The 12,915-nt window shown below is 37.8% G+C and overlaps 1 protein-coding gene across 2 annotated transcripts in view; it reads left to right on the forward strand.

Annotated features, from left to right (window-relative positions):
• Nucleotides 1–12,915, forward strand: part of LOC124868280 (teneurin-3-like) — a 474,572-nt gene that overhangs the window by 387,137 nt on the left and 74,520 nt on the right. For both annotated transcript variants that reach the window (XM_047365339.1, XM_047365340.1), the window contains 6 exons: nt 523–642; nt 3,014–3,146; nt 4,751–4,879; nt 6,583–6,714; nt 6,864–6,999; nt 10,037–10,180. In XM_047365339.1, coding sequence (XP_047221295.1) covers nt 523–642; nt 3,014–3,146; nt 4,751–4,879; nt 6,583–6,714; nt 6,864–6,999; nt 10,037–10,180 — 794 coding nt within the window. The remainder of the gene's footprint in view (nt 1–522; nt 643–3,013; nt 3,147–4,750; nt 4,880–6,582; nt 6,715–6,863; nt 7,000–10,036; nt 10,181–12,915) is intronic.

The raw sequence follows: 12,915 nt of genomic DNA on the forward strand, positions 1-12,915 counted from the left end.
AGATAGATAGATAGATAGATAGATAGATAGATAGATAGATAGATAGATAGATAGATAGATAGATAGATAGATAGATAGATAGATAGATAGATAGATAGATAGATAGATAGATAGATAGATAGATAGATAGATAGACACACAGGTTGTAAGCAGCTGTGAAACATACTTTTCATCAAGTCCACATTTCTGTATAACAAATGTTTTCTATTAATAAGGTAATATACTGATCTTAAATGTTTCTTTAGTTGTAAGTGGAAAATCATCACAATTAATAGAAATAAAGGCTTGAAAACCTCAGTTGATTTGTTATTATTAACCTGTATGTGTTTCACTTATTGCATAGTTAATGAAATAAATGAAACTTTTAATAGTATTCTTATTTTTTACAAGACTGTGTAATGTTCCACCACTGGCCCATGTTGGTTTCTTCTCTTTCACAGCTCAGGTTGCTTAATTTTACAAATAAGACCAAACAGTGGTTACATCCTTTATTCAAAAACTGTTCTGCTTTTATCTCTCCAGCTTGGCTTCAATAATCCGAGGCCAGGTGCTGACTTCTGATGGAACTCCACTGATTGGAGTCAATGTGACATTTGTTCACTATCCTGACCATGGATACACTATAACACGCAAGGATGGCATGTATGTACCTGGTTCTTTCTTTCTCAAGAAATATTCAGTAATTCGTTTTGTATTTATCTTCAAATTATTCACTTAAGATCATCAAATTTCTTGGAAAGTTCTACCTACTGACTGAAATGATGTACAATATAATTTTATAATTTGTAGCTGGCTGAGATCTGACATTTTAATTACAATTTAGCAGTGCTGTGAATTACAGTGTGCACTGCCTGATTTCTGGCCTTCACTGTAGCTCCTGCTTGTTTTGGTTACTGTTAAGCATTTGCCAGACTTGTAACCTCTTTTTATCTAAAATAGCAATCATTTTTGGAGCCTTGACTTAGACTCACTCTCTAAACACTAAAGACTTCACTCAGGCTATGTTCACACTGCTGGCAAATGCAACCCATATCCGACTTTTTCATGGCAGTCAGAACAGCCCAATTCTGATCTTTTCACTTGCAAAAAAATCTGAATTGTGCCGCTTTTATATGTGGTACTGAATTGGACATGTATGCAGTAGTGTTTGCAGTCAGAACGGTCATGTCGCATTTCATCCAACTCATCATATCCTGGCCCCGACTATGCCTCCACACAGACTTCTCTACAGCAGTAGCAGTCACTGCTCTATCAAAGTCTGATGGTGGTGTAGTTTGAATGTCCTCCCTGACTCCTAAATTATGCTAAAGGTAATATTTTAATTCTGACCTGCAGCAATTGTGTGTTTTAGAGAGACCAGACAGCATGCATCTGATCTGTGAATGTTGAGCACCGACTGAATGAGACTTGACTTATTCAGTCAGTGCTCAACAATATAGCTTGTAAACGTCTTAGCAGGTGAACATGGGATCAATAAATCAACTTAGAAGGCAAAGACTAAAGACTTTTCAAAATGTAACTGATGCTTTATAATCAGTTGATATGACTTTGGTTTGTTTTGTAGGCATGAGATCAAACGTGTGGAAAACAGGATATGTTAGTTTGACATATATTCAGAATGTGTTCCAGATTTACACATATTCCTTTTTCCTGCAGAAATGACTTATTATGTTATGGTAAACACTGTTCACCTGAACATGACAAGAAACCAACACTGGAGCTAGATATGCCTAACTGTGTGAGATACTGTTGTTTTGTCACCCCTTTGCCTTTCTCTAAGAAAACATCATTATGTAAATTTAGCCAAGCATTATTCTGACCAGCTGTTTTCTTATACTCATGATGGGAGTGCTTAAATGCTATTGAGTGCTAGTTAATAAACACACACCTGCCAACACTGTTGAAAATCCTTTTCTCTCATGATATTTCCCAAGCTGTGCATAGACATAATTGTAATTTCCACAAACAACCCTCTTCAAAAACATTTATTTGAGAGACGCTGCTTAAAATTTCAACCCATCTGTCACTGTAACTGAGTTGCCCACATCTCGATTCAAGAGGCATGTTTACATCTGCTCACAATGCACGGTGTTGGCTGACCAATTGCATTGTAAATGATTTCACTCGCTATGTTGCTGCTGTTGCTTGGATCACTTCAGCACACTTGGCTGAGAGGATACAATCAAGTGTGACTCTTCTAAGCTTAGCAGAACGAAAACAGTGTGTCAAGCCATATGTGCTAGTCAAATCAAATTTGTCAAACTGTTGACAGTCCGACTCTATAATCTAGACTTTGGCTGTGTTCATTTGTTCTGTTTATTATGTCTGAAGCTAAAAAAACAGCTCTGATGTTTCATGGAGAAGCTATTCTCTCTGTTTTCACATTTCAAACCCTGTCAGGACTGTAACACCACAAAACTACTTTCAGAATGTGTTTTCATACAGGCAGCAAGGCTGTACTTCATTCACACAGCTTTTTCATGATGACTTCATTTTTGTTCAATAAATAATGACATGGTGAATTCTGCTGTGCGTTTTTATACACAGGGTTAGATTTGTATTATCTTAGAGTCTGGTACACTCTGGATCATTGTCATTGTGTCATGATACAAAAGACCCCAGAGTCTGTTATGTTACCACCCAATGAAGAAATTAGCCAACCCATCCACCAACCAGCTAATAGTTCAGTTTACCAACATACCACTCAAAAGGTTCACAAACCTGCCAAACAGTCAGTAAGTCAAAAAACCTACCAGACAACCCATCAATCAAGAGATCAGTCAACCAACAGTCAATCAACTAACTAACCCAATAGCTTCCAATAAACAGATCAACCAACCAACCATGAAAAAGATCCACCTACAAGGCCAACCACATTTAATAAGTATATCTCGCAAATTAATCAAAGTAAATGATGTAAAAAGTGTAAATGTATTAAAATGTTAGTTTAGAATCATTTCCTGAGTTCTTATAAGACAATTTACTTGGTTGCCTGGTGTTGATGTGCTCACAGGTTCGACCTCCTGGCCAATGGAGGAGCATCACTGACCCTGGGTTTTGAGCGTGCTCCGTTTATCACTCAGTACAGAACTGTTTGGGTGCCTTGGAACGTCTTCTATGTGATGGACACACTGGTGATGAAGAAGGTACATTTTGGCACACTTTTCTATATACAGGGGTTAGACAATGAAACTGAAACACCTGTCATTTTAGTGTGGGAGGTTTCATGGCTAAATTGGACCAGCCTGGTAGCCAGTCTTCATTGATTGTACATTGCACCAGTAAGAGCAGATTGTGAAGGTTCAATTAGCAGGGTAAGAGCACAGTTTTGCTCAAAATATTGAAATGCACACAACATTATGGGTCACATACCAGAGTTCAAAAGAGGACAAATTGTTGGTGCACGTCTTGCTGGCGCATCTGTGACCAAGACAGCAAGTCTTTGTGATGTATCAAGAGCCACGGTATCCATGGTAATGTCAGCATACCACCAAGAAGGACGAACCACATCCAACAGGATTAACTGTGGATGCAAGAGGAAGCTGTCTGAAAGGGATGTTCGGGTGCTAACCCGGATTGTATCCAAAAAACATAAAACCACGGCTGCCCAAATTACGGCAGAATTAAATGTGCACCTCAACTCTCCTGTTTCCACCAGAACTGTCCATCAGGAGCTCCACAGGGTCAATATACACGGCCGGGCTGCTATAGCCAAACCTTTGGTCATTCATGCCAATGCCAAACGTCAGTTTCAATGGTGCAAGGAGCGCAAATCTTGGGCTGTGGACAATGTGAAACATGTATTGTTCTCTGATGAGTCCACCTTTACTGTTTTCCCCACATCCGGGAGAGTTACGGTGTGGAGAAGCCCCAAAGAAGCGTACCACCCAGACTGTTGCATGCCCAGAGTGAAGCATGGGGGTGGATCAGTGATGGTTTGGGCTGCCATATCATGGCATTCCCTTGGCCCAATACTTGTGCTAGATGGGCGCGTCACTGCCAAGGACTACCGAACCATTCTTGAGGACCATGTGCATCCAATGGTTCAAACATTGTATCCTGAAGGCGGTGCTGTGTATCAGGATGACAATGCACCAATACACACAGCAAGACTGGTGAAAGATTGGTTTGATGAACATGAAAGTGAAGTTGAACATCTCCCATGGCCTGCACAGTCACCAGATCTAAATATTATTGAGCCACTTTGGGGTGTTTTGGAGGAGCGAGTCAGGAATCGATTTCCTCCACCAGTATCACGTAGTGACCTGGCCATTATCCTGCAAGAAGAATGGCTTAAAATCCCTCTGACCACTATGTAGGACTTGTATATGTCATTCCCAAGACGAATTGATGCTGTATTGGCCGCAAAAGGAGGCCCTACACCATACTAATAAATTATTGTGGTCTAAAACCAGGTGTTTCTGTTTCATTGTCCAACCGCTGTAGATGACACATTTCAATAAAATCTTAATGTGGTAATTAACCATAGCTGCCACTTAGTTAAAGGTTTTCAGAACACATGAGATGTTGTCACATTGCTATTTAACCTTTTTGACATTTTAATTGTTAACAAAGGCAGAAAACATGCTGATGTTTATGATTTAATCATCTCATGAAGCAGGTGACTTGTTCATGATTTATATTCTGTCTGACACTGATTACTGAAATAATTAAATCGGTGCCTGTGTGGAGAAAAAAGTCAGATTAACAAACAGAAGACAGTTTAGCAAACTGTGTCTGCTTATTTCAGGAGGAGAACGACATTCCAAGCTGTGACCTGAGTGGCTTCATCAGACCCAGTCCAGTCATTGTTGCCTCACCTCTCTCTACATTTTTTAGAGGATCCCATGATGATGGCCCCATCATACCTGAAACCCAGGTATTATAAACCTATTTGAAGGTTGCTGGCCAGGTATTCCATGCAGTTTTCAGTTTTAGACTGTTACAACTGAGTGTATTGCTAGGGCTGATTAAGGGTGGGCAATATGACAGAATTAGATTGTGAAAAGTTAGAATGTGATGGGGATCTGCCCAAGCTAAGAGTGCAGCTTTATCATACATGTGGAATGTTATGTAATGTTTTTGGCTTTTGAAATAGCTGTGTTTTGAGGCAATGACCATACACTAAATTATTCTCAGCTCCACTGGTTTACTTTAAGCTGGACAAGGTTTTTTCATTAACATCCTCAGGAGGAGCATGGACCCAAATATGTGCACATAGCTAAATATACTTCTTTCACTACTAAGCACACAAAGGTGTCTGTGTGTGTCAGAAAAAAAGAAAAGATAATTATTTTCCCTGTTTGGCTTAATGAATTGAATTTACTGAATACACTGAAGAAGACCAGTAGTATGTATGTTTTGGACTCGGGCTCTTTGTCGTCATACTGCAATAGCCAGTCTGCAGAGGAGGTGAAACAGATGACAGTAGTTTAGTTATATCACCCTAACCAGTGGGGGTGGTGGTGGCGTACACCCTGGAACAACACAGAAAAACTCCATCAGTTTAGAGAGGATGCCTATTTTTTGTGGTGTAGAATGATGACAGAGTGAGAGAACCTGCACCTCCATTCATAAACAGGTGTGAAGTCGTGTATCCCGCATACACATACAAAAACATACATGTTATTTTAATTAGTGACTTATAATTGACTTTGTGACTCAAACTTGACTTTGGGAGTGAATTTAACGTTGTGGACCAAACAATGTGTTCAATATGCAATAAATAAAATTTATTTAATTATTATTATTTATTTATCATTTTAACATTCTCAAAAAAATCACTGCTAACATGTTTGGGTTTTTCAGTGTTAATGTTGTGTGTCAGTTTCTTATTAATGGTTCACAACTAGTAAGATGGGTTGCTCCTTACGTTTCAAGATCAGTCTTTGGCTCAAGCAGAGGAGTTCAGGCATCTTTTGGTCCCGTTCACAAGTTATGGTAGAATGGGAGATACATAGGCAGATGTTCCAACTCTCAGCTACGGTCATGACATTTATCATGACTGAAAAAGCAAGATCACATATACAAAAAAGAAATCTTTCTCATCTGGGAGGGTTAGGTTCAGCCTTAGAGCTACAGGAAGAAACCTGATCACCTGTGGGGGAACTCGCAGTAGAGTTGCCTGGCATTGAAATGAGCCAGTTGACATTTAGGCACCTGATTTGAGGTTTTCAGAGCATGGCCCATGTCTAAGCTACAGTTTGCTCAAGGATATATATATATATATATATATATATATATATGTAATTCACAACACATGTCGTCTCAAGGCACTTTACAAAGGGTTTGGAATGGTGTAGGGTTGTTGGGGAGGTTATAATAAACTACTGAGTTTTAGAGATGGGACATTTTAGAATGGCTTATGTGTAGGGGTATCAAGTAAAATAATACTGAGAAACTGAGAAAGTTTGTCCATCTAGAGTCCACTGTTGGCCATTGTTATACAAAAAAATGTTTGTGTGTATGTATGTGTATATATATATATATATATATATATATATATAGATGGATTGACTTCTCTATAAATTTGGTGAAATAATGTTGTGCTTTGACAGTTTTATTTTTTTTTTTTTTTTACAGGTTCTCCAAGAAGAAACTTCAATACCAGGCAGTGATCTAAACCTGGTCTACCTAAGTTCCAGAGCTTCAGGATATAAACCAGTCCTCAAAGTTTCCATGACACAATCATCAATTCCTTTCAATCTGATGAAGGTGAAATGTGTATTATTTTAGTTGGGATACAATACAGCACTTTAATGTATAATATGGATCTTCACCTCCTTGGTCGGCACTGCAAAATTGATTAATTAAAGTCAATAGTTGAGTGTAGTGACCTTAATGTTCTGGTTTTGTTGATACAGGTTCACCTGATGGTGGCAGTTGTGGGTCGTCTCTTCCAGAAATGGTTCCCTGCCCAACCAAATTTATCCTACACTTTTATCTGGGACAAGACAGATGCCTATGGCCAGCGTGTCTTTGGACTATCAGAAGCAGTTGGTGAGCAACAAATAAAATTCAAACACTGTGTTTTTTAGGTATTGTTTTTCTTCTTTCAACACTTCCTTGATAAGATACCTGTGGAATTTAGTCTGTGATCTCAAAACATACTTCTACCCTGTCTATGTCATGATGTCTCTGTCACAGTTTTATGGAAGCAAACATTAATTAAAGAGGGCGCCTGGTTTTCTCTGTGCTATATCATATCCTGGAATTCCAAGCCCATTTCAACCCTACCATTTAGCTAAAGTCCACAAATCATCTAATTTGAAAGCAAATATAATGATTTTTTAACAAATGTTGAGATATTTCTGTAAATTATTCAGGGTGCAAGAGAGTAAGCGAGAGCAAGACTTAAAGTTGTTAACAGGAAGGATGAACATATTGCAGCAACATTCTGTTTTATCCTTTTGTTGATTTGAGTCTTTTTCAAAATCTCACAGTTAAGGCAACAACCCATGTTTTCCAGAGAATACATACAGAGTAATGCCAGCTGCTAACTGTGCTGATCGCTAATATGAGATGCTAAATACAGTGTAATATGTTAAGTCACTGGTATCGCCTGTGCTCTTAAAGTCTTCTCACAACTGCAAGGCGATAAAAAAAAAAATTTAAATGCTGTTTTGTTATCTTGTTATGCTAAAGTTCTTAAAGATACATCAGAATATATTTATATCAGTAAAGGTAGGTTAAAGCTTTAGAGGTTAGAAATCAAACTCACAATTTTATTAGTTTCAAAAGCCAAATCCTTTCAGCCAACATAGTGGTTGTTCTTGCTGTTTTGGGGTACAATATACAGCAAACCTTTAGCACTATTTGATCCTAAAAACTGACTCTTTTCCAATCCCACATTGTAAAAGATTCTGCGCAGAAGTATTGTGTGATTTACTGCAAGAACATGAAGTAAAAATGGAGTAAAACCCTCCTGCATCCAGCAATTTGTGTTCTGCCCTCAACATTTCAGAAATGCTCCAATGCTGTTAAATTTAATTCATATAAAAAATTTTTCAAACACATTTATCATCTTCAACATAATCACGAGTTCTAATTGTATGTCCTTAACGACTCTATACATATGATCTGGGATTGATCTGTTTTTTTGGCCTAACCTTCTGTAAATCAGCTTAAAATATGTCTGTAGACCTATAAATATGTCAGTGTTAACGTGCAAATCAGACTGAAAGCAGTAGTAATTATCCACATACAGACGAAGGAGAAGTGACACCTTGAGCTGTTAATACATTGGTGTCAGGGCATCCCTCATCTTAGGCTTTCAGATTTATTTTATTATCTCTTATCAGACTACTCTTACAACAAAATCGCTCATAGTAGGACAGTACTCTGATGTAGATAGCGTCTGCAGTATGGTCTTCAAAATGAATGGCTTTCATTTGTACCAGTTAATAAACTTATAGAGGAATGGTATCGCCAGGATCAAAAAACTGCTGCTGCCTTTGACTAAAACCTTACTTTTCTAAACATCATTGAGACATCAGCAGGTTAGGATCACTTTGGACACAAATGTGTCATGCACTGATTGCTGGTAATTGATTCTGCACATGTCAGACTCATCTTGAAAGAGCTTTCTGTGAGCGATCTCAAACTGTATGGCACTGTGGGTGTAGGCACTGCTTCTAACAATGAGAAAGGCTATGATCAGAGTCTAAAAGCAGCAGCAGCTGCTGCTTCATATTCAGTTATTTAAACTGTAAATGTGATGAAAAAGCCATGTTAAAAAGGCAAAATGTCTTCTTAAAAGGTTTTGTTGTATATTCGCTGCATGGAATTATATATGAGTAAAACTACATGATAATGAGTGATGCAGGTGAGATTGATTAATTTGCTTAAAAACAAACAGATACATTTAAAAATAAACACAATACATTAAAATAAATGTACCGATAAATACAAATATATATAAAATGAAGCCGTAATAAATAACTATATAATGAATAATTCAGTTAAAGAGCACAGGGAGAAATAATGAAGAGAGACAAACCCTTCCAAGTATCTGCATTTTGCTTTTGAAAGGGTCTTTGAGTTTAAAATTAATTTAACTCCAAACCTTTACCAAAAATATTAACTGTTGTTAATAATTCATTATCTGCCCACTTTGTTTTTCAATTAAAATAAAATAGGACACAACTGAATGATCCACCAGTTTCAGCTTTATGGCCTAAAGTTGTAGCATCCATCCATCCATCCATCCATCCATCCATTTATGGACCCATCTTTTCATCCATCCATCCATCCATTTATGGACCCATCTTTTCATCCATCCATCCATCCATTTATGGACCCATCTTTTCATCCATCCATCCATCCATTTATCGACCATCCATCCATTCCATCCATTTATCCATTTATCCATCCATCCATTTATCGACCATCCATCCATCCATCCATCCATTCCATACATTTATCCATCCATCCATTTATCAACCCATTCATCCATCCTTCCATCCTTGCATTTGTTCAGCTGTAATAGTCACATATTTTGATTCCACAAAGGTGAAATAAGAAAAGAGAATGTTAGAAAGGAGCCATGTAATAAGTAAATGCATTTAAATTTAATTTCTGGCAATTATTATACTATGTATATATTGTTATTGAGCCATTTACATAGTTTTCCATTTCAGTTTTAACTTGTTATTAACATTCAGAGGCAAATGTAATAAGTATATCTATGTTACATCGTAGTTACCGTATATCTGTCATTGCATTATATATTGGATAAGGCATAACGTTTCAATATTATTTAATAGAATAACAATGTGTGTGTGTGCGTGCGTGCGTGCGTGCGCGTGTGTTTACAGTTTGACTTTGTCAGCTTGCATAAATTAGAGTGAAAAAGCATGAAAAATACCACAGGTTTCTGTAAGCAGAAGAAGTGTAACTCTATATTATGTTATTCATAAACTATGTTATCCATTGTTTATAACGGCTGGCTGAATTATACCTCCTCCTGTCTTTGCTATGGTTAAAACACAAAGTCACATGAAAAGACCGCCGCCCTTCTTCTGTGTGTGTCCAACAGTGTCAGTGGGGTTTGAGTACGAGTCATGCCTGGACCTGATCCTGTGGGAGAAGAGAACAGCCATTTTGCAGGGCTATGAGATGGATGCTTCCAACATAGGAGGATGGATGCTCGACAAACATCACATTTTGGACGTGCAAAATGGTAGGTGTCATGACAAAAAACCAACTTCCTCAAGCAGATGCATCTTTGCATATTTGAACAAGTTAGGCCTACACACCAAGATCAACAACAACCATTTCTATTCAAATTAATGTGGATCATTGCCAGCAGAAGCCGATAAGTGGAAAACATACAATAGTATGCATAAGATTAGAATAAGCAAATCATGAAAATATTTTCTCCTGGAGCGTGTCCTTGTTTATCCACACCATTACCTGGTTAATTGTATGATAAGGGGTGAGAGGTCAAACTTAATAGCAGGGTAAAAGTATGTTCATTCAAGCAGTTACCAGAGTGATTGTTTTCATGCAGACTTTGGTTGATGAAGCATTACAAACATTTACAGAATGTGTGTGCATGTGTGTGTGTGTGTGTGTTCCTGTCTTGGCATCACAGTGAGAGTGTTGCTTTTGGGGTTTCCTTGATTAGTTCCAGCTGGCCAGAGGTATTTTAGGAGCCTTTTATCTCCCTCCTTTTCTCTTTCTGAAACACACATTCACACACACAGATCTACTCAGCCTTACATCTGTCACTCTGTGGTTCCTGCCCAGTCTCATCTTGTCTCCAAACACACTTGGCTTTGTCTTATAATGTGTTATCACATTGTCTCCTTTAAAATGTCTCTAGCTGTGTCTCTAGTTGAATCAACAGCTATGTGGGAGGAACTAACATATTTATTGAGTTTCTTAAAAAAAACGATAAGCCACACACATGGATGTAAGAGTCAGAACTTGATTAATAATACTACGTAAAATAGGCTACTATGTTCTCTAACCAAAGCAAACTGCTTTATCAGAAACAGGAAAAGTACAGGAGCTTAAATTAGCTCAGCACAGTATTTATTTTTGGATTTAGGTGTAGAATCAATGTTGTTGTTTTATATTGATCAGCCATTGGTTACAATTCATTGGTTTCAGAATGGACCTTTTTCACAAAACAATTTAATATTTCATTAGGTAAAAATAGTACTGGGTCAAGAAAGAGGGCAAAAGGGAATGGAAACACTAGTGAAAAACTAAGTGCACCCCACAAACCTGAGATATTTACAAAATGCATCGCCATCGAATTTAACAAAGGGTATTCTCTTTTTATCATGCCTTATGATGGAGTTATTCCCTAAACTCCTGCGTGCTCGTTTGTTTGGTAAAGCTAAGACATCCTATACTGTTACTAATAAAAACAAAGTCATAAAAGAACACGGAGACTGCGCAGCTTTTAGATGCCTGTACAGGGAGAAGCTTGTCCGAATACTTCTGAAACTTCTGAATCCTTCTTCCCAGAACAGCAGTTTTATTCAGAAGCAAGGCGTGTACATTAAAAAGAAAAAACATACAAATGTATGTCTGATTTCCTATCCGGAGCTGTCTGGCACTCTGACATTCAGCTGCCTTTTCAGCACTTCCTGTTTTTCCACTTTTGACCTTTATCTACAGACATATACACAAATATCTTCTTGTTGTAAGGCAGAAATCTTGCAGACACATACACAGAGAAGCCTGTTAGCAGGCCTCTAAGTTACACAATACATTTTATTTCACACATTATTAAACATACTTGAGCATAGCAATACAGATCCTATAAGCATAGCATGAATATTTTCCAACACTTAATAAAAACTGCAGCTTCTAAATATACGAGAGACCGATGTAAACATTTCGACTGAGGTTAACTGCTAGCTGCACTACAAACATACACGAACAGATGCTTACTGGTCATTTGTAGCTGAAGCTAAAGGTTACACTGGTCAGCTGGTGGTGTGTTTGAACGTGTCACTTTCTGAGATGCCGATGCAGAATTAAGCCTTTTCCGATTTCTCCAGAGGAACCAATAATAAGAGCCTTTTAAAATAGGCTATTTTTCCATGAGAAGAGGTGACATCAGACTGTGTGAGAGAGCAGTGTCTAAAAAACAGGGCTTTAAATATTATTTGAAAACAAGGATAAAACATTCCAGTTAAAATTTTAAGATTCTCTAAGCATGTTATGTCAGCAATGTTTTACCTTATTTATAAAATGATACTGTAAATAGCTAGCTTTGGAAAAACATCCCTCTGTTTTAACTTCCACACTAAGGAGTGGTGTTGTTGCTGTGGACTGGTAGTGTTAGGTATGTAGCATTCACTGATGGGAGAATGGGAGTATTAGTAGAAATTAAAACAAACTTTAAACAACAATATTTATAAAGCTACTTAACCTCTATTTCCAGTCCATACAGCCATTTCCTTATCCTTCTATTTCTTGCTGTCCTTTATCTGACACACCATCCATCAATTTTCTGCCCTCTCCTCTCTCTCTCTGTGCAATCCTTCTGGGCTTTCAACACATTGACACCCAATTCGTGTGTGTGTGTGTGCGTGTGTGTGTGTGTGTGTGTGTGTGTGTGTGTGTGTGTGTGTGTCGGACAGTGTGACATAAGTACAGGTGTAATTTGTGATTTTCTCTCCACCCTCTGTAAGGGTGTGATTTGGTGCCTTGGGGGACGACACTGGAGTGCATAATGTGGCTCCATGTCTTCAAGACTAAAACACATCCTATGAGCATTATCATGATATAGTTTGAGTTGGAAGCCCAGCATCCATTCTTCTCCTGCATCTCCACTGTGATGATGCATTTATTTTGGAAAAATGTTTTGTCAGTTCAGTTTAACTGTTTAAATCAGAATTTAATTAATTTATTCCCAGTTACACAGAAATAATAATAATCCTAGATGAAGTCTCT

The sequence above is a fragment of the Girardinichthys multiradiatus genome, chromosome 5 (genome assembly GCF_021462225.1).
Source record: "Girardinichthys multiradiatus isolate DD_20200921_A chromosome 5, DD_fGirMul_XY1, whole genome shotgun sequence".
Classification (NCBI taxonomy): domain Eukaryota; kingdom Metazoa; phylum Chordata; class Actinopteri; order Cyprinodontiformes; family Goodeidae; genus Girardinichthys; species Girardinichthys multiradiatus.